The sequence below is a fragment of the Nycticebus coucang genome, chromosome 4 (assembly GCF_027406575.1).
Source record: "Nycticebus coucang isolate mNycCou1 chromosome 4, mNycCou1.pri, whole genome shotgun sequence".
Lineage (NCBI taxonomy): Eukaryota > Metazoa > Chordata > Mammalia > Primates > Lorisidae > Nycticebus > Nycticebus coucang.
The window spans coordinates 95,379,957-95,404,922 of NC_069783.1; the positions used below are offsets into that span (position 1 = coordinate 95,379,957).

At 45.6% G+C, this 24,966-nt stretch overlaps 1 protein-coding gene across 6 annotated transcripts in view; it reads left to right on the forward strand.

Annotated features, from left to right (window-relative positions):
* The window catches only part of NPAS2 (neuronal PAS domain protein 2), a 172,065-nt gene that overhangs the window by 94,908 nt on the left and 52,191 nt on the right, over nucleotides 1-24,966 (forward strand). For all 6 annotated transcript variants that reach the window (XM_053589934.1, XM_053589940.1, XM_053589939.1 and 3 more), the window contains exons 3-5: nucleotides 4,334-4,482; nucleotides 11,684-11,775; nucleotides 16,559-16,648. In XM_053589934.1, coding sequence (XP_053445909.1) covers nucleotides 4,334-4,482; nucleotides 11,684-11,775; nucleotides 16,559-16,648 — 331 coding nt within the window. The remainder of the gene's footprint in view (nucleotides 1-4,333; nucleotides 4,483-11,683; nucleotides 11,776-16,558; nucleotides 16,649-24,966) is intronic.

Genomic DNA, 24,966 nt, shown 5'->3' on the forward strand with positions numbered 1-24,966 from the left:
GAGTTACAGGGCTTCTCAACTCCTTCCCTGTGAAATCGGAATGATAACGATATGTACCTTATGGGGTTGTTTGAGGAGTAAAGGAATCAACGTACAGTATGTAAAGCACTTCATATGATACCTGTTACATAGTAAGAGCCCAGAAGATGTTACCAATGTAACCAAACTTCTCAAGATGCCCAAGGAAGGACACTTGAAAACAGACAACCTAGGACTGTTCCAGCCCTCCATTCAAAAATCAAAGGGTGAGGTTTATTTCAATGTATATTTAAAGTGCACACACATACCTTCCCCTGCTTTTCCCTCTCCTCCTCCCTCTCTCTGTCTCTTAAACTCAAGAAGAAGATAATCAAGTTGAAAAACAGGCGGAAGATTTGAACAAACCCTTCACCAAAGCATGAAGGCCTTAAGCACACCAAAAGACATTCAACATCACTAGTCATCAGGAAATGCAAATTCAAACCACAAAGATAACACACTTCAATGGCAAAAGTAAAAAACAAGAAATGATTGACAGTACCAAGTGTTGACAAGGATTGTAGCAACTAGGACACTCATACATTGCTGGGAGAAATGCAAAAATGGTCTAGCCAGCTTTGTATAATAGTATAGAGGTGTTTTATAAGGTTAAACATATGACCCGGCAATTTCATGCCTCTGCATTTGCCCTAGGCAAATGAATGCCTGTATCTACACTAAGATCTATGCAGGAGTATTCAGAACACCATTTTATTATTATTAAATCATAGCTGTGTACATTAATGCAATCATGGGGTACAATGTGCTGGTTTTATATACAATTTGAAATATTTTCATCAAACTGGTTAACATAGCCTTCACAGCATTTTCTTAGTGAACACCATTATTTTTTTTTTTGAGGCAGAGTCTCACTACGTTACCCTTGGTAGAATGCCGTGGTGTCACAGCTCACAGCAACCTTAAACTCTTGGGCTTAAGCGATTCTCTTGCCATGGCCTCCTGAGTAGCTGGGACTACAGGTGCCCACCACAACGCCCAGCTATTTTTTGTTGTTGTTGTCATTGTTGTTTGGCAGGTCTGGGCTGAGTTTGAACCTGGCAGCTCCCATGTATGTGGCTGGCATGCTATCCATGACTTACAGGCACCAAGCTAGAACACCATTATTCTTAATACCCCCAACCTGGAAACAAACCATGTGTTGTGGCATATTCATTCAATGGAATGCCAGTCAGCTGCATCTCAAAAACTTTGTGCTAAATAAAAGTTAAAGACTGTATCCTGTATGATTCCATTTATGTGAAATTCTAGAGAAGGTGGAACTAAATTGACAGCACGGCAGTGGTGGCCTGTGGCTGTGGTTGGGAGATTCGTAACAGATACACAGAAGACCCTTTACGGTGAGGGAACTTGCATACGTCGTGTTGTATATCTCGGCTTTAGTGGTGGTTACACGATTACCCAAATTCATCAAACTCTGTGCTTAAAATGGGTGAATTTTATGAAATGGAAATAATGCCTAAAAAGGGTGACCTAAATCCTGATTGCTGCAGTGTTTTCATCCTGTCAGTGTCTGTGTGTGGTGGTCTTGGGGCCTGTCGAGCACACCTCCTTATTGGAAATAAGGTCACTCCAGGCTCATTTTCTTTCTCTGACTTAATAGCTACAGAGCCAGATGACAGGGACCAATTTCCAGTGGGGCCCATGGTGTGTCCCGGACAGAGGGTGACGGGAACAAGCTTGTGTTTTTGTCACTAATGATAGGAGCCTTCATCGGAGCCTCTGCCAGACCATGTTGGTCATCATTACACTCATTGAAGAAGAGAACAGAGCAATAATGAGCTGGGTGTTATCAGCTCACAAATAATTTATAATGGGCAAACTAGGACAGGAACAGAGCTTTTTTTGGCTAAGGAGGTTGCATGTCACTCTGAAATCTAGGCCAAAAAATTATTTATAATGCATAGACAGCCACTCAGAAAGTTAAAGGGTTCCTTTCTTCTCTCCATGTGTTTGAACGCTGTGCTTTTCAGCCTAGACCAGCAACAAGACCCTTCAGCCTCTTGCTGCCGCACCTGCGGCTAGCCTGGGAGGTGAGAGAGCACAGGTGTAGGGAGCGGCTCGGCTGGGGATGCGGCCTTTGTAGAAATCCCTTAACCCAAAACCCAAGAACAGATAGGAAGGAGAGAAAAGTAGCTTCACTGCCCTAGGGATAAGGAAAAGACCCTTTAGGTAAAGGGTAGTAACCACACACTTCAGGTGGGCTTTAAAGAATTGTTCAAATATTCTCAGGAAATAGCCCAAATTGAAACATAATCAATATAAGATGCGTTGTGAACATGCATCTCAAAGACAGGCTGCGTGTGGTTGGGCAGAGGCACATCAGTGGTTACGACCGTCATGGTGTCTAGGGGAAGGACACTGAATTTTTCCAAGGGCTACTGGGGGAAGCAGAGTCTTTATTGATATTGATACCTGTAGATATTGATACCTGCCCCACAGGAGGTGTGTCACAATCCACCGGCACCTGGCGTCCTAACTGCACACTGGCCATGAGCCTCCTGATGAGTGACGAGTTCTTCTAGGAGTCTTGCTCCCAAGCCTGGGATGCCTGGCCCTGCAGGCAGATGGTGTTTGACAGGCCCTGCTCTCGCTCAGGGAGGCCACCTTCTAGAACATCCATCTTGGGTGAATTTGGGAGGAAGAGTGGGTCAGTTCCCCCAGCCCTGGAGCTCCTTGCTCTCCTTCAGACAAGCTGACTGTTGGAGAGGGCCATGGTGTGTCACCCTATTAGAGTCCCTGCTTCCTGGCTTGCTCAGGGGAGGGCTTTCTGCCTTGCGTGCTCTCTGTTGGGTTGTGTGCTAGAGCAGACCCTAGAGCTGGGATTCTGGATTCACTTTCCTTAGAGACGTCCCCTCCCCTCTAACTGAGCAGCATCATTGTGGTCTATCCCACAGGCGTATAGTGTAGGATGTCATGTTTTTGTTTTTACATGGAATTTACTGGATGTGGTGAATCATGTCTGTAATCCTCACACTCTCGGAGTCTGAGGCAGGTGGATTGCTTGAGCTCAGGAGTTTGAGACCAGCCTGAGCAAGAGTGAGACCCCTGAAAGAGAAAAATTAGCCAGACGTGGTAGCAGGTACCTGGAGTTCCAACTACGCAGGAGACTGAGGCAGAAGGATCACTTGAGCCCAAGTGTTTGAGTCTGCTGTGCACTGGACTGACGCCACAGCACTCTACCCAGGGTGACAGAGTGATACTCTGTCTCAAAAGTAAATAAATAAATAAAAATAGACTTTACTTTTTAAAGCAGATCTAGGCTCACAGCCAAGTTGAGTAGAAGATACCACGATTTGCTCATATTCCCCAGTTCCTCCCCCCCCACCCTACCTCCCTCATTATCAACACCCCACCCCACCCCCACCTGAGCGGGACATTAGTTACAACCAGTGGACCCACACTGACACAGTGTCATCTCCCAAAGTCCATACTAACATAGGGCTACTGTTGGTGATGCGCATTCTTCAAGTTTGGACAAATGTGTAAAGACACGTGTCCACCATGGTGGTATCAGACAGAGTAGGTTGTACTACCCTGCAAATCCTCTGTGCTCTGCCTTTTCACCCCTCTCTAACCCCCAGCAACCACTGATCTTTGCACTGTCTCCATAGATTTGCATCTTCCAGAATGTCATAGACTTGGACTCATACCATATGTAGCTTTTTCAGACTGGTGCCTTCGACTTGGTGATATGCGTTTGAGTTTCCTTCATGTCATTTTCCAAAGGGCTCAGATGCTTTCAGCAGCTTACAGCCACATGCGGCACCTGTCACACGTCAGCCCTGGGTCTGCAGAGCTCTGCCTTGTCTCCCCAGCAGGGTGGGGAGCTCCTTGGGGCAGGGGCCAGGATGTGTCCTGCTGGCCACCCCTTGTGCCTCGGCACTGAGCTGGGTGCTCTGGGTTGCAGGGAGGATGTAGTTTGAACCTGAGGAAGGACTTCCAGAGCACAGCAGTCTCAATAAGCAGCATGTCATTTGCTTCTAAAGTCAGAGTGACTGGCGGCTGGGTACAGAGCTAATCTGGGTAAAATGTTGCATCTGAGTCAGAACTTACTGGTTATTAATGCTGTCTTTCTTTGTGGCCAAGAGTCTAGAAACATTTTATTTTTTTTCTTCAAAACATTTTCTGTCACGTTACTCAGCTCTGAAATGTGGCTAACATCACCTCCCTAAAGGAGTTTTTGATAAGATGATCACAATAGAGCGTGCTCTATGACAAAGTACCTCTGTTTCATAAACAAAGCATTTATGAAGTAGAATGTTCCAGTAGTAACCTGTGTGTTTTGTGTTTACAGAGCTTCTAGAAACAAGTCGGAGAAGAAGCGTCGGGACCAGTTCAATGTTCTTATCAAAGAGCTCAGCTCCATGCTCCCTGGCAACACGCGCAAAATGGACAAAACCACCGTGTTGGAAAAGGTCATTGGATTTCTGCAGAAACACAACGGTAAAGGTTGCACTCTCTCTGTTTTGATTCCACCCTGCCCTCTCCACGTGGCATGACTTCCCCATGGTCAGCTCACTCTCCTGGGCAGGCAGGACCTCTCAGTCATAGGCTCTCCACACTCTGTAATAGCCCCATCTCCAGCAGCTGTTAGCCAGATGAGAGAATCCAGAGCAGCCCTGCAGGTAGCACCCGGCCCGAGAGAGTCTTCCTCAAAATTCCCTGGAGCAAGTGTCTTTCAATCACCCGTGAACAGTACAAGGCCATATGAACTTTTTCTATCCCTCTCTGCCACTGCCCCCAAACTCTTTGGTCTTCTGAGCTGCACCATGAAAAAAAATACACTGAAAATAATTCACTTACATACTGTCAAATCTATTATATCTTTATTAAGATATGATTTCTACATCATAAAATTCACTCTTGGTCTTCTGAGCTACACTGTGAAAAAATACACTGAAAATAATTCATTTACTTACTGTCAAATCTATTGTATTTTTATTAAGATACAATTTCTATATCATACAATTCACCATTTTAAAGTATAGAATGTAGTCAGTTATTGTATATTCACAAGGTTATGCTACCATCACCACTGTCTAACTTCACCCCAGAAAGAAGCCATCTATCCAGCAGGGCACATTGTCTCACACTTGTCCCAGAAGCGTGGAAGGCTTAGATGAGAGGATCACTTGAGCACTGGTATTTGAGGATACAGTGAGCTGATTATATCCTAGGTGACAGAGCCAGACCCTGTTTCAAAAAAACAAACAAACCCAGAACCCCCTCACTGATGAGCACTTACCATGTGCCCCCCACCCCAGGTCCTGACAACCACCAGCCTATTTTCTATCTATGGATTTACCTTGTCTGGGCATTTCATACAAAAAGAATCATACAATGTATGGCCTTTGTGTCTGGCTTCTTTCACTTAGGCATTTCTATTTAGCATGTGTTAGTACTTCATTTGCCTTTATAGACAAATGATAGTCCATTACGTGGACGTACCACGTTTTGATTATCCATTCCTAAGTTGATGAATATTTGGCTTATTTCCAATTTGGGGCTGTTAGGCCAGGTGTGGTGGCTCACACCTATAATCCTAGTTCTCTGGGAGGCCGAGGCATGTGGATTGCCTGAGCTCATAAGTTCGAGACCAATTTGGGGCTGTTGTGAATAGTGCTATTTTGAACATTCATGTACCCATTTGTAAACTGATACATGTTTTCACTTCTCTTGGGTATATTCCCAAGAGTAGAATTGCTAGGTCAAGTGGTAACTAGTAATTAACTTTTTGATCAAATTCCAAATTGTTTTCCAAAGTAGCTTCATCCTTTTACATTCCCAGCAGAATACACGAAGGTCCCAATTTCTCCACATCTTTACCAATACACTTGTTATTTTCATTATGATGATGATGATGATTGTTTCCCTAATGGGTATCAGATAATATCTCATAGGGTTTTGATTTGCATTTCTGTGGTGACTAATGAGATTGTGTGTTGCACAATCTTTTCATGTGTTTGTGAGCCCTTTGTATCTCTTCTTTGGAGAAATGTCCAAATCCATTGCCCATTTTTAAATTGAGTTACTAACTTATCTTTTTATTTGTGAGTTGCAAGAGTTCTTTATATGTTCTGGATACTAAACCCTTATCAGACATATAATTTGCAAATATTTTCCCCCATTCTGTGGATTGTCTTTTCAACTCTTTTCAACAACGTTTTCTGACACACAAAGGTTTTGAATTTTAATAGATTAATGTTCAGCTTATTTTTTTTCCTTTGATTGCTTGTGCTTTAGGTATCATATCTAAGAAACCATTGCCCAATCTAAGGTAATTAAGACTTATATCTAAGAGTTTTTTCTAAGAGTTTTATAGTTTTAAACTATAGGTTAAGTATTTAGAAATTTTATCCATTTTGAATTAGTTTTGTGAATGGTCTAAGGTAGGAAGTGGACATTCATTCTTTTGTATGTGAATATCCAGTTATCCCAGCTCACGATTCCTTTTCTTTTTTAACTTTTCTTTATACTTTATAAAAGTATAACACAGATGGAAAATACACACATCATAACTATGTGATTGAATTACATCATGAGCTGGGGAGCCAATACTTGGATCAAGAAATAGAATCTTCCCCGGTAGATGCCCCTTCCTGTCTACTTCTTCTGTCTCCAAAGAAAACCTCTACTCTGACTTCCAGCACTACAGGCTGGTGTTTCACTGTGGGGACCTCCTTAGGTGGAATCACGCACTGTGCACCTGGTGTTTGTGAAATCTGTCCACCTTCCTCTTCACTGGTGTGTAGTATTCCATCACACAACCTTACCACTCAGATCCATCCTTGAACTCATGTCTTTCTTAAATCATCCTCTCACCCTTTTACTCTGCTGAAAACCCTTTTGCCTCTTGGTGCTAATCACACCTACCCTGCCAATCACCCAACATGGTATGAAAATTCAGAGAATATTTGGGAGGGCTGAGGATCTATTCACAAGCAGGAAGAGCAGAATCCTCTTTTCTTTAACCATGACACCAAAAGTCAGAAATGTCAGAACTAGTGAGGAAATAATTACAGTTCTTCTCTGCTGATGGTGACGATTCTGTTCCACTGAACATTTCCCTAGACAAGATGACTTCATGGAAGGGAGTGCAGCTGGAATGCTGGAAAGTTTTTCTGTACTTCTTATTCTTTTATTATTTCTTTGATAATCATATATACCTATTAAAAATGTGACAGTAATGATTGATCCTCCTTCCTGCCCCCCACCCCCAAAGCTGCCCAGGGAAAGAGTAAAGAACATTTAATGGCTTTTGTTAAAAGTTAGGGAAGATCCATCAGGAAGGATTGGAATAAAGTGTTACAGCAGTCTTTGATTGCCCCCAATAATTTAATCAGAATGGTTATATTTCCTAAATAATGATTTAGCCAAGTGAAATAGCAGGTTGGTTTGATTGCCGAGATATTTTGTGCAAATTACTCAAACTAGGTCAGTGCCACTGAGAAGCAGGACAGCTGTTAAGTAGGCCAGCTGGGATCAAGTTCATCAGTGTGACATTTATGCCGGGCTCTGTCCGCTGTGGAATTACAGAATTGTCAAATCTGGGCCCTGGAAAGGATCAGTCAGCAGAAACGCAGCCTCCAAACACCGGGAGTGCCTGTCTCATCTTGCCTTTTTCATAAGATGAAGGGCTACTCTGCTCAACCTGTTCAGACGCGGACAGGATCACACAAAGCTGCCACTCGTCTCTGTGATTCCATATCCAAAAGGAGGCAGGCATTCCATGGCAGACTTTATGGAGAAGTAGAGTAGTTGCTTGGACTGAAATTTGGGTTAAGGCAAAAAAAAAAAAAAAAAACAAGCACTTTCCTTTACTGACAGTCATAACAGACATGGACTGTAGGCATCTGTGACAAAGTGGAGAATGGTGGTCCTCATTTTTTCAAGGCTTACTGTGAGTCATGCATTGACCTAAGGCTCTACCTATGGGAACTCCTCCAAGCTTCACGGCAGCACTTTGAGTTGGTACCACTGCACAGATACAGCAACAGAGGCATGCAAGGTTAAGTCCTGGACCCGAGTCAGACAGCCAGGAAGATGTGGAATCTAAGCCCAGCTGCCTGTCTGCAGAGCCCAGGTTTTTAATACTACATTGTACTGCTCTTCCTCAAGACATGGTGCTCTTGCAGATATTTATTGTGTATCCTGGCCACACTGTAGCTATCCATGAGTGTATCCATGTAGACCAGTGGTTCTCAACCTTCTCACTAGAATCACCTGAGAATTCTTTTAACTATGCGGAACAACTGGGTAACAGCTCACTACCTCAGAATCTCTGAGCTGGGACTCCAGTCGTGTGCTGGAACCAGCTTGTACCAACTTGCAGGAAGAGACCATTAGATGTTCAGAAGTTTTATAAGGCAGTTGACATCAAGTTGGTAGCTTGGAATCAGCCATGGTGAGAGTGTTTACACCATAGTAATGGGCAAACACTACAGATCAGGGCTTTTTGTTGTTGGAGGTGGAGAGCATTTTACCAGCAGACTGCTAGGGAAGGCTCAGGCATCAGCATTTTTAAAGCTCTCCAGGTGATTGTAGTATGCAGCCAGGGTGAAGAACCATGGATGGAGATAGGCTTTTGCCTTCATGCTAAAAGGAGAGCAGGTCTAAGTCATCCTCAAGGTTAATTATCTCTTTCCTCAATAATCCTTCAAGCACTGTTTTCTCATCTTGGGGAATATATCTTTAATTCTGGATTTCACACTTATTTATTTTTTAAAGTGGGCCAAATCAAGATGAGAATCTGACCGTGTGTCTTGGTAGGAAAATCATGTGTTAACTGTATCTCCTGTAAGGGAGAAAACCCTAAATCATATAAACAGCAGGCATATTGAGCAACCCCATCCACATCCACCTACGGGGCCAGCCTGGCCTGCACGTAATCCTCTTCCCAAGTGAGTCTCAAGCTGATCTAATGAAATTTTCTCCCAGCACCAAATCCCATTTCTCATTCATTCCCTTCAGTGCATCTGTCTGCGTGGGTGTGGCGTGGGTTGAGAGAACTGCAGAACAAAGAGAAATATCCCTATCAGACAGGGTGACGTTTACCTAGCTCTGCAGTATTTTCTACCCCATTTTCCAGACTTTTCTTCGACCACATACAGCCCAAAGAAGTGCCACTCCTCATTCAGAGTTACCAGAGTTGAGTACTTCAGGGCACAACTATAAGTTATACCAGAGTGGCATTTGGAGGTGGACTGGTAATTGCAATCATGCCCTGCAAAAATGGCTCACAGGTGGTTTTGTTTTCCTCGAAATTTAACAACCACTTTGACCATCCCTCTTGATCCTGCCCTGTCACTTATAGCTGACAACCTGATCGCATCAGTGCCAGTGAAGACATGGGTAGAGCACTGAATTATGTTTCCCAGCATCACATTTTTCCCCTTGCTTTGAGACATCTTATCTAACTTACATATTTTTTAATATTTCCAAGGACTAAACTTGAGTTGTTGAACTACAAAGCAAGTGAAGTGGCTGCTTTAGCATTTGTGTGCTGTTACTGAAAAATATCCAGTCCTATGCAATAAAGATCTAAAAAATGGCTTTTGTAAAAGGAACAGGGCTTTCATTTTCCTTCACCCTTACGTTGAATGGACCTCTATCTAAATGAAATTTTGGGTTTTCTCCTGGAGAATTAATCTACAATTTGGTCCGGGCATGGTGGCTCACACCGGTAATCCTAGCACTTTGAGAAGCCAAGGCAGGTGGATTGCTTGAGTTCAGGAGTTCTACACCAGCCTGAGCAAAAGTGAGACCTCATCTCTACTAAAAATAGAAAAACTAGCTGGGCATTGTGGTGGGTGTCTGTAGTCCCATCTACTTCAAAGGCTGAGGCAAGAGGATTACTTGAGCCCAAAAGTGAGAGGTTGCTGTGAGCTATGATGATGAAAGGGCACTCTACCCAGGGTGACAAAAAAAAATCTAGGATTAGATCATAATGGTCAAAAGGGTCTTACAGATGAGTGTACTTGGGAGAAAGAAGAAGAGTTAACAGGGCTGATATATTAGCACATCCTTGGTCTGTCTTGTTACTAACGGGGTCAAACTGGGGCAACCATTTGTTTGAAGAATTGGGAGCTTTACCCTCTCTTCCGTACCTTGGCCAGCACTGAAGAATGATCTCTGGCCAAGATCTGTACTTGGCACCCTGCCTCTGCCTCCCAGGATGCATCTCACCAAGTGCGCCCAGCACCATGCGGTGACCCCACACGCTGGACCTCCCTGAGCGCCCTCTTCACTGGCATTGCCTGCCTGACTGCTGGCATGGTTTCCTCTCCTGTGTTTTTTCCTGTGTGCGGTTACCAAAGGCTCTTAGTGGCTTCTTTGTGCTCCTTTAAAATCACAAAGACAAAAATCCAGTTTTATATATCAGCAGCAGCAACTTACTTTCTCCAACATGTTGAAGGGAGAAACCTTCCCAACAGAGCTGAATGTCGGGTCATAGAAGTAGTAAAGCTTTATAGATTCACATGTATGTAACTTGGCTCTTGACATCCTTTGCTCATGAGTAACTGCCACTTTCATTCCAGTGGCAGAATTCATCCCCCAGGCTTCATGTAAGGGAGATTACCACAAACACAGGCACAAACGGGGAGAGCCTTGAATCTTTCTCCTGGTTTAAAGTTGATAACTTATCTGCCTGAATAATTCACCTTCTCCAGGAAGTTGTCAAATGGGTTAGTTTTATTTTCTCAGATATAAGTCTTATATTCTTACCTGTTTTCCCTAGCACTAAGAAAATAATCCCTGAAGAAATCACTTACTATGTAAAGTAGAACAAAATGTTGGTTTAAGATGAAGGAAAAATATATTTGATATTGTGTTTGAGCTGTCTGTGATAATCTTATCAGGGATGATTTAATAATAAAACATTCTTTCTAAAGACCAGAAGAACTAGAATATTTAAGGAGTCCTGTACAGGCCATCTACTGTTTGCACTGATAAACATGAATAATGTCTTCAGTACAAGGTGGTTACATGAAATAGTGAAACTACAGAGTAACCCAAAAAGTTTTGCCGAGAAGTTCTTGCCTTAAAAGCAACTAAGTAATGTGTATTATTGTAGCACAATATACTTCAGTAATGGAAATGCTAAAAAATATATGGAACATTCTGCAATAACACAGTGGGTTATTCACTCCAAGCCTAAGATGTTTCTGAAATTTTGAAAAATCCCAGGTCGTCTCTGAAGTGTTCTGCTTCACCTTCATCTTGACCGTGAAGAAGCAGCTTGTGAAGTGTCCCACGGTCCCAATCTTTGTTCCTGTTGCATTGCTAGGCGGCAGCTACCTAATTCTAACCACTGGTGACAGGGTTTGAAATGTAGAAATATGAGGGCATCATGCCACCTCCAAGTGGCAGGTACTACACCCATGCAGAGGGCGGGGTCTTCTCTGCCCCAAAGCCTCATTAAAGGAGTGTGAGAACATCAAAAGCATTTTAAGCCCACAAAACCCAAAGTTCTCAACACTTAAAAATCAGGGTGACATATTTCCTTATATTGGCTTCTTGAACTCAGCTGCACAGAGAGTAACACAAAATTACAAAGAAGTTACATGTGTTTCATTTGTTAACTCTTAAGTTCTAGGTGCCATTGACCTAAAAATTTATTTGTATCTTTTTTTTTTTTTTTTAGAGGTCTCAGCTCAAACAGAAATCTGTGACATTCAGCAAGACTGGAAGCCTTCATTCCTCAGCAATGAAGAATTCACCCAGCTGATGTTAGAGGTGAAGTACACTTTCAACTTGGCTTAATCAGTTGCCAATTAAAGTGTAGCTACTTACTCCAGATAAGACCCTATGCCCAAAGGACACAATTGTTCTTGACCCTGGAGAGACAGGGATGTGCCTGCCTTTGCTTAGGTTTTGGCTACAGAGTTGGGCGATGCACCCAAGAATCCCAAATTGGAGGTGGCTGTGTGCTGTCACCACAATGAGGGCAGGACAGGCCCTCTTACAACCAGAGGATACCCAGCTAGGGAGCTGGGCAGGAGTAGGTTGGAAGAAGCTCGAGTGAAGGGAAAGAGAGCCAGGAAATTACATCAGCCTGCACTGGTGTTTGGCAAAGAGGGGGCTCCTCTTTAGAATGCAATGATTATTTTTTTTCACCTTTGTAAAAACACATTTTGAAAATAAAAGTCTTCTTTTAAAGTTATGCTTTTAAGCAGGGCGCAGTGGCTCATGCCTCTAATCCTACCACTCTGGAAGGCTAAGGCAGGAGCATCCCTTGTGCTCAGGTGGTTGAGATCGGCCTGAGCAAGAAGGAGATCTTGTCCCTACTAAAAATAGAAAAATTAGCTGGGGATGCTGGCAGATGCCTATAGTCTCAGCTCTTCAGGAGGCTGAGGCAGGAGAATCGTTTAAACCCAGGAATTTGAGGTTGCTGTGAGCCAGGCTGATTGCCACTGCATTCTACCCAGGGTGACATAGTGAGACTCAGTCTCAGAAAATAAATAAATAAATTTATGCTTTTAACTGGAGCTCATATTACATCGATATGGTACGGTGTGTGGCTGTCCACCCTAACAGAAAGGCTGTCACATTTCCCCCTCTGTGTTAGGTGCCCACATTGTCCTCAAGGCCACATTTGTGAAAACCTGGCTGGTCTGAACAAGTGGCCTCCTGCAACCTTGTATTCATGTATTTATCTTTGGGTGAAACTTATCAGCATAGATGAGGATAAGTCTCTCCAGAAACATATGGAGCTCCGACTTCTACCCTGGGGACGAGGCTGAGGGTGTATGGATATGGCACTGGGGGCAGAGAACTGGGCCCTTGACCAAGAAGAGGGGAACTGGGACAGATGAATTCAGCAAAAGGAAGTTAGACACTGGCTGTGGCCCAGTGGTTCCTGGCAGGGTTTTCAGAAAGTGGCTTCTTGGGGTAAATCTTTCTCTGTCTCATCTCCTGTGCCTATATAAAAGTGATGTAAACTTCAATTTACATAGATTAACTCTGCAGAAAACAGAAAGTACTGGAGTAAGAAAATGCCAGAATGAAGATGTCCAAATATTATGAAATATAAAGGCATTAATGAACATTTGCATAAGATGAAAGATACTTAAATCTACATGTGAACTATATTTAAAGAAAATGCAGAACTTTCTGCAGAAGCAATGCATTTTTAAGTATGTTAAATTTAAAGCAGCTAGTGAACTATAATGTTGAATTAATGCATCATTATGCTACTTTACATAAATCAATTTATCTTTTAATTCTTATGGAAAAGTACTTAAAACATATAACCCTATAGCATCAGCCTTTTTTTTTTTTAAGAGCCTGTAGCACAATGTTTTTTTCTTCCCCCAATGAGTTTCAAAGTATCAAAAGTATTGGAGGAAATAAGTCTTTTATAAACTTAAAAATTGGAGGGCCTGGGAGGGGCTAGAAAATAGGACTAAGATTCTGGAGACTAGAATTTCTAGACAGAGAAGCTTTTAGATTTGTGTGGACGGTCTTTATGTCCTCTCCCCTGATCCCAGTATAGACTTATTAAAGTAGATGAAAAGAAGCTGTGCGGAATGAATGACTTGGGTCTGAAATCATGCCTCACAACCAGCAGGCCTTCTGAGGGAGTTGCAGCTGTGAGTAGTCTGGGAGACCCAGCAACCAGTACTTTGAATTCATCTCTGACTATGTTGGGCTCCTCTTCCAGCCTGTGGCTGTTCAGCTGACACGCACTGGTGTGGAACAAGTGGAGCTCCCCACTGTCCCCTCCCTGATGGCCTGAGCCCTAGCATGGGAGTCGGGGGTGAGGGGGCACTGTCTCAGGTTGACACCATGCTTGCCGGTTGCCCAGGGTGCTGCTGCTTCAGAGTGTGGATCCTTCTCTAGCTGCACATTCCTGTTCTGTTTCCAGAGCCATTTCAGAGAACATGAGGGATCCAGACACAATGTCTTGGTGGCCAGGATGTTTCTTTTTTTAAATGAGGACAGAGCCCAGAGGAGAATCCATCATACCCCCCAGGGAACTGCTGGCATCCTCTTCACATGAATCCCTCATCCTTCCCTGTCCTCTCAAAGAGGCCAAAACCAGAACCCCAGAAGGACTCACACACCTGTGAAGTTTGAAAAAACAAAATCCACTTGGTCTCAGGCCAGACTGTGTGGCTATAAGCATTTCAACAAAGGGACTCAAAAAGAGAGAAAGCTCTTGATGACTGGGGATTAGGAAGTTTGTGGAATTTCTGAATTTTATTCAGAAAATCTGTAGCAACCATTTAACCCAGCAGTGGTTCCAGAGAACACAGGCAGTATTCCATCAGATTCCAGAATTTGGCAGATAAAAAGAGATGTCATTTCCCTCTGCTGTTTGGAGGTTGTAAAATTCTGGACCATTATGTCACCTTTGGAAGCATCCCTGTCGAAATCACCTTCCTGTGGACAGGGGTGCATCCCTTTGCAATCCCTGGTGCTTGAATCACTCCCCAGAGCTGCTGGTGACTGCCGAAACCCTCCCGAGCTTCCTCAAAGCAGTGACTCACTGCAGTTCTCGTACATTTGATGGAAATGCCAGTGAGCTGATGAAAGCTATCTTCTGTCTATAAATACTTTCAGCTTTTTAACACCCACTTGCCTTACTTTACAAATTAAAGAGGGGCATGGCTCTCTGCGCAGGGAGGCATTTCTACCACTCCTGCCTTTCCCAGCCTTCGAGGTTTGCTTTTTCCAGAAAGGTCCAGCAGACATCATTAACAGTGCCCTCATCCTTTAAAAAAAAAAAAATTACCTCCAGGAGGGCTGCAAAGATGATTGAAAAATGATTTAGAAACATGGTAAAATGGGAAAGATGTAAAAGTTACCGGGATGGACTTCTTGGTTCACCCTATTCCGTAAATCGAATCCAGAATTTCTCAACTTTGCACCATTGACATTTTGGACCTGGTAAGTTCGTGGTGGGGGCCATCCTGTGCACCCTAGGACGTTTCACAGCAGCCCGCCCCCTCCCACTAGATGCCAGCGCCACCTACTCCAGTAGTGACAGCAAAAATGTTTCCCGACATTGCCAAAATTGTCCCCAACTGAGAGCACTGATGTAATCCAAAAGGATGCGGTCTGTTTAAGAAATGTGTTTTAATAGCTTTTTTAGTCTTCAATTCTGCCATACATCAGCGTCAAATAACAAATGAGCCCAGTGTTAATCTTCCTGGTAAAAAGGATTTTCCCCCCCTTTGGCGGGTGGTAAAGGTGCCCTTTCCGTGCAGTCCTGCTGCCCTGCGTTTAGCCACACCCTCCTAATTTGAAAGATTAATGCCCTTTTGGTGGTACAGAGTCTCAGTTACACCCTGGCAGGAGCTGGTTCATTGCATACAAAATGTTTCTAGAACCTTCTAAGAACATATTTCACTCCCCCTCCCCAAGGCAAAAAATCTCCCAGATTTGGAGAAGATGGTATTTTAAAGATATAGTCAGCAAAATGACAGTGACGGGTTTATGGTGAAAGTCCGCAGAGCTCGTTATTCCCTTGGTGCCTTGTTTTCTGCTGAGACGGGCTTCCTTTCTGCTCCTTTCCATCTCACTGGTGCGCCTCAGATGGCCAGTTGCCAGCATGACCCATTCCCTGCTGGGTTATGTAGTCTGAATCTTAGAAATCAATTTCAGATGCTTCTTAGGAAGGCATCACAAGCATCCACACCAAAATAAATCTCAATAAGGAAATCTAAAAACAGCCCAAGTATTGCTTCATGAGCTAACATTGCTCACCTGAAACCTGTTGTATCTCAAGCACCCTGGACAGTGGGCCTAGAATGTAATAGACACACAGTTGACACTTTCAAATGAATGAATTTTTCAGACAACATGAAATGCTTATGGATCCAATTGAGTGACACAACCCCCCACACCCACTCAGACCCGTAGAATAATGTGAATGTTCTTTACAAACAGTTCCTTCGATCAGTATTCCTCCTGTGGCAGTGAACGTAGGCAGAGATCTACCCTTACCAACAAGCATGCTTACTGGTTTTAAGGCATCGGTTAGGCCTGCTATTGTTTGTTTAATGTTTACTCTGAATTCAAAGTGATAGCAGGAGTAGGGGCGACGGGGACCATAAAATAGTACTAACATTTTTCTTTTTTTTTTTTTATTAAATCATAACTGTATACATTGATATGATCATGGGGCATCATACACTCGCTTCATAAACCATTTGACACATTCTCATCACAGTGGTTAACAATGGTTATAATGGTCTTTCTAATTCAGCCCCATTGTGTACTTACCATTAAGCTTAGGGAATTTCCATGGCTAAGTTTTATTTTATGTTACCAATAGGTCAAATTTTTCACTGAGCCTGGGGTGCTTTTGCAAGCATTTTTTCCTGGGCTCGACAAATTCTCTGTGAGAAATCATCCTCTGTGTAAGGCAGAAAAGTACTGGAAGGTTATGCATGGAAATATTCTGAGGATTACAGAACAAAGCCAGTGTCATAAAGTAGCATCCTTCGCTTCTGTACTGTGCTCCTCCATAAAGGCATTGCTAAGGAGCTTTCAAATGTTGCGTTTTCCACAGGCATTAGATGGCTTCGTTATCGCAGTGACAACAGACGGCAGCATCATCTATGTTTCTGACAGTATCACTCCTCTCCTTGGGCATTTACCGGTGAGTGTCTGCTCCGAGGGCCTTGCCAGCACGTGTTATCATCTTTTTGCTGAGAATCATTTAGATCTGAGATCAGAGGTGGTGCAGGCAGACATTTTGGGAGCCTGTGCATGGGAAAGGGATCCACAGAGAGGTCAGGACTGATGAGTCCTGCAAGACAGGATCAGGCTGAGGTCGTGGCCCCAGGGGCAGGTGCAGGGCAGGTGCAGGCATGTGTCACCCTGGAATAGGTGAGGCACTGTGAGCTCAGCAAGGCCAGGCCTGGAGTACAGGACACAGGTATAGGTTTTTGTCCCCCTCTCTGATAAGAGTCACGGCACAGTTAGCAGAGCTCAGAGCCTTCATAGAGGCAGGTAGATGTCCTGGGTCAACTGAAAGCTGGTCAGGGAAGGGGCCGCACATGGCTGTGGTTGGGGACCCACTGGGAACATGGCTGAGATTGCATGTAGGTTGTAGCAGGGGTGGCAAGAGGGGTAGTGATGGTAAATGGGGTTGAGATACTCTGGGAGGACATTGTTGGACTGATGTCTTGGAAGGCCTTGGGGAGGGAGGTGAGTCTCTGTGGGCTGGAGGTGAGGGTCAAGGGTGTGCTATCCAGGGCTATACAGTGCAACCTTGGAGGTGGGATGGCTCTGGCATATTTGCAGGCCTTGACACAAGTCCCTCCCCACTTTCTCCTCCTTCTCCCTCTTCTTCCTTCCCTCATTCACCCTCCTCTTCTCTGCGTAAGCCTTGCTGGCTTTCTGATACCACCTGGCTCAGGATGAAGTGACTCATTGGCTTGCAGAGGAGGTCTATGGAGGACCCACCTTTGCAGATCCCTCATGGGCCAGCCTTGCCTTTCCTGCCATACCAGTGCACTTCCCTGCAGAATGTGACCTTGAATGACAGCTGCACTGGGAGCAGCGTGTAATGAATAGGGGCAAAGCATCCTCTCTTCTCCCACCTTTCAAAAAACCCAGCCAAACCTTTCCCCCTTGCCACCCAAACCACTTGCCACCCCTGCTTATCAGTGGGTGGGCAGCCAGTTTATGTGACAAGGAGGGTGGCAGCTTGTCCTGGGTTTAGACATGGGAAATCTTAGACTAGGATGTCGCTGGAGGACCGTGATCCCCTCTTCTTAGCCGCACCTGCCCAGGGAGCAGCATGGCCTCCCTGCAAGGGCAGCTTCTGACTGCCTTGGGGTGATGAGTGCATCTCTGCTGCTGGCCTGGGCTCCTCATCATGCTGGGTTATACTTTTCCTCAGAAGCCACTTCCCCATCCCATCATTTCTGCAAATAACGCTGGCAGCAGCTGCCCACATTTTCTTTCGTGTTCACTGTGTCATAGCCCAGAAAAGCATCCTTGACCTTCCCATGATGTAATTTAGCCCAGTCTGGCTCACTTTTGTGTTCCAGCCCATTTCTTGAAACCAAAGTGCACCTGGGGGTAGGGGTCTCGCTCCTCTTGACAGCTGTGAGACTCATTCTCACCTCACCAGAGGAGGCTGCAGGTGAAGCTGTGCCTTGATGTCACTGTCAGGCCTGGAAGATGGTGAGGAGGGACCTTCCCCTCATCCCGGCTTCTCTGGGCTGATCTGAGGATGGCTGTGGACAGAGAGAAGATGGGTTGCTTCTCTGGAGGGAGCCTGTGTTTTGTATTGGACCAAAAGAGCTTGGCAGTGACCACACGTGGCCTGCTAATGACCTGGGAGCCAGAGCTGTTTGGGTAAACAGGATTTGCACTGTTCTGCTTTGTATTGTTGTTACTATCTGATGACCCAGTTGCTGTACATGGTAGATAGGACTTAGTAAGAGGGGAATTCTTTTGACATAAAATTATGGAGTAATTTTGGACTGCTTTCATAAATTATTTTATAACTCTGAAAGGACCAGAAATGATGCTGATTCGAATTCATCCACCCCAGACCCATTTGAACACTTGTTTATGTATAGACCCGTGCCAGGATGGGCAGTCCCCAAACTTAACTGCAATTTACTTTTAGTTTTCATTATCCAGTTTTTACCAGGCTCGTCCTTTGCAACTGGGTAGGCAAAGGTGGCTGGGGATGGGAACTTCTGGTGCAGTGAGCAGGCTGCCGGGTGAGCAGAGCAGCCGACCTGGCAGGCGCACACCTGTTACTTCCACTTGGCTGCAAGGAAGGAAGCCCAGGGGCCCAAACAGTGAGAGACAGCACAGAGCTTACCCCAGGCGCAAACGACTGCAGAACCCACCCTGGTCACCACTCCGCTCTGGTGCCTTTCTGGGGCTAAGGATTTGGGTCATCATTTAGGAATTCTGCTTTTGTTTTAATCAAATTCTGCTTTTGATTCATACTTATTCCTCCCTGTGAGCCCCAGTCTGGTCCACAGATGATTTCAAAAGGCCCACGTGAGGCTGTCTTTCCTCCAGGGCTTGCGATATTGCTGATCAATTTCACCCGTTCAACCATGAGCGACTAACACACATTGAGCACTTACTGTGTATTGGGCATCATTAACAGTCACATACTTGGGAGGGTTTTTTGTTCTCCTTTCCTTTTCAATTCCGTGAAGCACACAGCTACCCCAGTTCACAGATGACAAAACTGAGGCAGAAGGGGTTCCATGGCCAATCAATGTAGAGCTGGGATTGGCACTCAGGCCTGCTGGCTCCAGAGCTGGGTACTTTACCACTACTCAGGATCCTCTATAGGACAGAGTACTCCTGAATGTTCTTGGGGTGTGGTGGTCAGGAAGGGAGGGGATGAGGAACTGAGAGCCAGTGGTCAGTTTCTATAGAAGAGGTGGCTATTACGGGGAGGCTGGGCCAGCTGGGACACGGGGAACAAGAGGCCATGGGCAGTAGCATCCCTGTCAATGTCACACCAAGCACAAGGTGGCATGCCAGGGGTCCAGTCCTACGGACCCTGTGTATCTGGGGATCGGAGGCTTGTGGGTGACAGGAGGATTAGAGCAGCCAGAATCCCTTCCCACTCCTCAGACTGTTGGGCTTAGAGTCTCTCTCTGTTTCCTTCACACCACTAGAATCTCAGACGTGACAGAAGCTTGCATGATAGATTTTTGTACAGCAGTTTCCTGATGAAACACCCTAGAACTTTCTTTACCAATTTGGCAGAGAAAAGAGAGAAGAAAATAGCTCAAAACAGAAAGTGATTTTAAGATAAAGTCAAGACTTTTCAGTAGCAGCGACACCAGCGCATTTTGACCTCCCTGGGTGTCTAGAATGGTCACAGGCAGTCAGAAGGCACATGAGCAAGGTGGGAAAGCTAAGGGCCAGCGGACACTTCTGGAATAAAACCCTATCAGGAGAGATCAAGGGGAGTGAGTCACACCGTGGATGGGATTGGCAAAGAGTAGAGGCTGAGGCAGACCCAAATAAGAGGCCCAAAGCAGGCATAATCTGTGTTTCCTGTCCACACTTTGGTTTGACTTTTTTTAGTTTAGCTTCCTGGATTAATTTCTGATTTGTTGATAAATGCAATATTTGCCCAGTAAGCTGGATGCTGATAAGTTCTTAAAGCAGATATTGTATCCCAGCCCTGAGCCTGGCCTAAATGTTCACCAAACGAGGGACTGACTTCATAAACGGGGCTGGTATATTGGAAGCAACTGCCGACAGCTTGGCAGGGGTGGGGAGCGCCTCAGACGTGAGAAATGTGGGCCTGGATAACCCAACTTCCCCAAAAGAAAATAATATAAGGCGCAAGTGCTCATAAAATTGAAGACATCTACAGACAAAAAAAAAACCAAAACATTTTTTTCCCATTTTATGCTGGCCCTCCAGGTAAAAGCTCCAGCGAGAAGAAAGTGTAAAATCAGGGTGGAATATAGGGTCATGTTCTCAAGGCAGGGGGCACAGCAGAAAGAAGAAAGAGGTCACAAACAAGACAAGATGCCTTATGTCACCATAGAACACAGGAAAGACAAGACGTTATGTCACCATAGAACTCAGTAGCAAGGTAGGGAACATCCCCCTGCCCTAACCCACTGGAGGAGTCCACCGGATCCAGGCCATTTGGTGAGGTGGGCTTCAGGACAGGGCTAACAGGTGTGGGTGCAGCTTGGAGTTGATCATGGATTCGAAGGGATTTTTTTTTTTAGCCTTTTGCGCTTTTTGATTTTATGTACCATACATACAGATGTGTGTATAAAACATATGTTCAGTATTTAAGTCATTGAGCATGAACATACATGTAGCCATTACTGGGGACAAGAAATGACATGTGGCTGGGACATGGAGGCTCCTGGCTGCTCCTTCCTCCTCGTGCCTCCACCTTCCACCTACAGGCAACCGTTTTCCTGCCTTATAAGATCATCGTTTGCTTGTTTTTCTCTATGGTTCTACCAACTTCGCATTTACCACTAAACTACAATTTCATGTCGCCTTTTGTTTAACTTGCTGTAAACAGAATCACAGAGAACGGGCACTTGTGACTTCTCATGTTCAGCACTGTGTGTGAGATCGCCCACTTCCTACTGTCGGGTGTCAGGGGCTGTTGGGTCCTGGGCAAACCCAGGGTCAGATTCCATTGTGAGGATGTGTTACCGTTCTGCCTCCATCCCAGTTTAGGGATCTTAGAAAGTGCTTCTGTGAACATTCTGTGGTGTTTCCTGATGAACATTTGCAAGCGTCCCTTAGAGAATGCACTAGTTGCAGAATTGCTGGGCTGTGGGGCAGGTGCACCCTCACCTTCACTAATAACACCAGATGTTTCCATACCAGACGTTGGAAACGTCCCCTTCACCAGCAGAATGGAGAGTCCCAGGTACTGTGTCTCAGGGCTTGTATTGTCTGACTAATGGTTTTGTCGGTGAGGTGTCTAGAGGTGTCTCTGGAGTTTAATTCTCAGTGACTCATGAGGTTGAGCGTCTCTTCATGTGTTCTCAGCCATGTGGATTTCCTCTTTCGTGAAGTATTTGACACCTCCTATGGGATTGTCTGGGATCTTTTTCTCATAATGACTGATAGGCATTCTTTCCATGAGCTGGACACTGGTTGTCTGTCAGATATTGTATTAATCGCCTCTTACTCACCTCACCCTAGGGTAATGGGGGTGTCCAAGCACTCAACACCCAACACTGAGCAGAGGAGATGACAGCAGTTTATTCATGACATTACCCTCACAACACACAGGGTCACACGGGGGCTGCACTCAGGAACAGAGTAAGCCACAGGAGTGTAGGGGGAAGGCTTTGGAGTATCAGAGTGTGAGGCGACCCCTGCTTCCCCTGGGAGGATGTGGTGGGCTTGTCAGAATAATTCCACAGGCAGAAACTCACTACACGGAGATGAGCAGGGTCTGTGGCTGGTCTGCTGATAAGGAAGGTTGTTTGGCTAGAGGACTTTATCCATGGGCCTGACCAGGGAAGGAACTTGAGGCCAGGCCATTCAGAGCCCGCAGTTTTACCAGATGCCAGCCTAAGGCAGCTCTTCATGTAGAGCCTTAATGTGAGGCCTTACACCACAGGTAAACGTGTTGTCAGCACCTTCTCTCACTTTGAGGCTCACTTTTCCCCTCTCCTTAGGACATGTTGATGAAAAAAGATTCTCCCTTTATAGTTGGTACTTTTTATATCTTAATTAATTCTTCACTATTCCAAAGTCAAAGCTATTCTCTGTACTGCCTTCTGAAAGTTTTGCTGTATGGCCATCAGTTTGAGATGGACCTAAGCAGAATCTTCCTGGTCCTTTGGGGAGACCAAGGCCCGGAGCCCACTTTTCTCTCCCTGTAGTGAGGCTTTCCCAAAGGCTTCTTTCCACTGCCCCTTCTAGCTGGGCCCAACACAGATCTCCAGCCAGATCTGCCAGGGACCCCCTCAGGGTCATTCTGGGCCTGAATGTCCACCCAGCGCGCTTTCAGCCCAGCCGGCCAGTGGTTTCCTCTTTGTCCAGGCTCACTTTGCCAGGTGCAATTGAACCAGTGCTGCTGGTTCCCAGGAGAGAGGAAAATGCTTTCTCATGTCCCCCAGCAGTTTTGGGTCATCCCTAGTGCCAAGGCTTCTCAAGGGGAACCATGGGAGAGGTGCAATTTGGAATTGAGGACAGGCATTTACAGGGAAGCTCAGAAAAGGGCCACCTCCTGGATAAAGCAGCCGAGAGCCCATCAGTAAGTTGGGGAGAGAGAACCTCATAGGTAAGTGATGTTGCAGATGATGAGACTCAGCTGAAAAGACAGCTGCAGATGCCCTCACCTTGTCTCCATAATTTCTATTATTTCAATAAACAGAGCTCAGCTTCAAGGAACAGTTCATCTGCAGATTTACTCTTCTCTCCCATAAGCATGAGGGTGTAAATTTTCAAATTGCCATAGTTTGTGTTGGTTTTCAGCACATGGAAATGGCATCACAGTAGCGTAACGGCACAAGCCTACAAGAGCCAACCACCATCTTCAGCCCTCTCGGTGCGCTAACTCATCATCCTCACCACCTTTCCCCACCTCCGTCCAGTGCCTGTCTTTATTCTGTGCAGAGCCCATAGTCTAAGGCATCCCCACAGGGATGTGCCAGCGTGCTCCCATGTGGGGACCATCCAGCCATGCCCTCTGCCACACCCACTATGGAGGGAGGTGACTCCACCCAGAGCCCTCGAGAAAAGACCACAGAGTGATTTAAGTTATCATTTTCAAGGATCTGAAATATCTTTAAGAAGAAAGACTACTGTCATCTGTGAACATTAGTCATCTTCTAAAAAAACTAGAGAGAATGGGCTTAAAATAAAATCAAGAACATCAGAAGACACTTGGAGAAAGCCAGAATGAGGAATGCAACAGAGGCTGCTGAGGGTGCTTGGTTGAGTGTGCGTCCAGAAAGATAAAGATGGCGCGTCCAGGCTGCAACCTGGAAGCCCTGCTCAGCCCTTCCTCTTCCTGTCCAGTCTCTCATTTGGCCTCCAGGCTTCATCCACTGTCCTCACTCCTTAGAATGCCGACTGCAGGAGGGGAGGCCCACTGCAGGCTGAGCTCTGCTGGGTCCCCAGCCTGCCAGTGCCACACCTCATGGCCCTGGTGAATACTAGGCTGCACTGTAGATTAATGGCTCTGAGTTCTGTCTGCTTCTCTCCGTCTCTGTCCCTGTCTGTTTCTGGTGAGACTCTTGCCATCTCTAGCACAGCTTCTGGTGTTCTCCCTTCAGACCATAAGCAAGAACTCTTTAAAATATAGGCACAGGGCTCCTCAGGGACCCTGGGTCTCCTCCTGGGACATAGGATGCAGCGCCAAGTCTTCTGGGGTCACGATCTGGACTCTGCGTCCTTTGGCAGCCTCCTTTCCCAGACCCTCCTGCTCTCCTGGTCCCCACCTGCATGCTTTGGGTGTGCTATGCCCCTCCTGAAGTGTCCCCGATGGCGGTAGCTGGGCATACTGCCTAGAGTCCAGACCCTGCTCAAGGATTCTTCCCTTTTGGAATTATTCCATGGGAGACTCCTTACTCCATCATTTCAGAGTCATAGTGCTGGAAGTCTAGAGTATGGCATGAACAAGGCAGCCGGGCTCTGCTCTCCTGGATCCCCCAAGGCAGCACGTAAGTGAGTGAGAAAACCAGGTTGCTGCAGTGTCACTGCCTCCATGGGCATTCTGTAAATGACCATCCAGTCCCTGCCCACCTCACATTGACTGAATGTCTGCCAGGCTCTCTTTTATCAGTGACCTTCATAACTTCTTCGTCTGGCAGGTGAGGAAAGCATAGCCTGGAGTGGGCAGAGCCTATTCCACCTGGGCTCTGGGGGCTTACCTGCCTGCCCTTGCAGGCCACATGTTGATGGCCCAGTGGGGGTAGAGAGATCTAAATCAGCAGTGGGGGAGGGTTGTGCCTGGTGCTTTTCCAGAGGAAGCAACTTCAAAGCAGGGACCCAAAGGAAGCACCAGGGTTAGCTGAATACCAGGCCCTCAGGGCGGGGCAAACCTGGAAGACAGGAGAAAAGAAAGTTGGAAAGGGTTACAGAAGTGCTGAGAACAGAGGGGAGGTAGAGGCCAGGTGGGCAGAGGCTTTAAAGTGTGCTGAGAAGTCTAGGTCTTATCCTCAGAGCAGCCAGAAGCCAAGAGTGTAAGCAAGGTGGCAATTTTTTCTTCTTTTTTTTTTTATTGTTAAATCACAGCTGTGTACATTAGTGCAATCAAAGGGTACAATGTGCTGGTTTCAAATACAATCTGAAATATTCCCATCAAACTGTTCAACATAGCCTTCATGGCATTTTCTTAGTTATTGTATGTAGACATTTGTATTCTGCATTTAGTAAGTTTCAACTGTACCCATTCTAAGATGCACCGTAGGTGTGGCCCCACCCATTACCCTCCTTCCCCCCTAACCTCCCCCTCCCTCCCCCTCCCTTGGCCCTTTC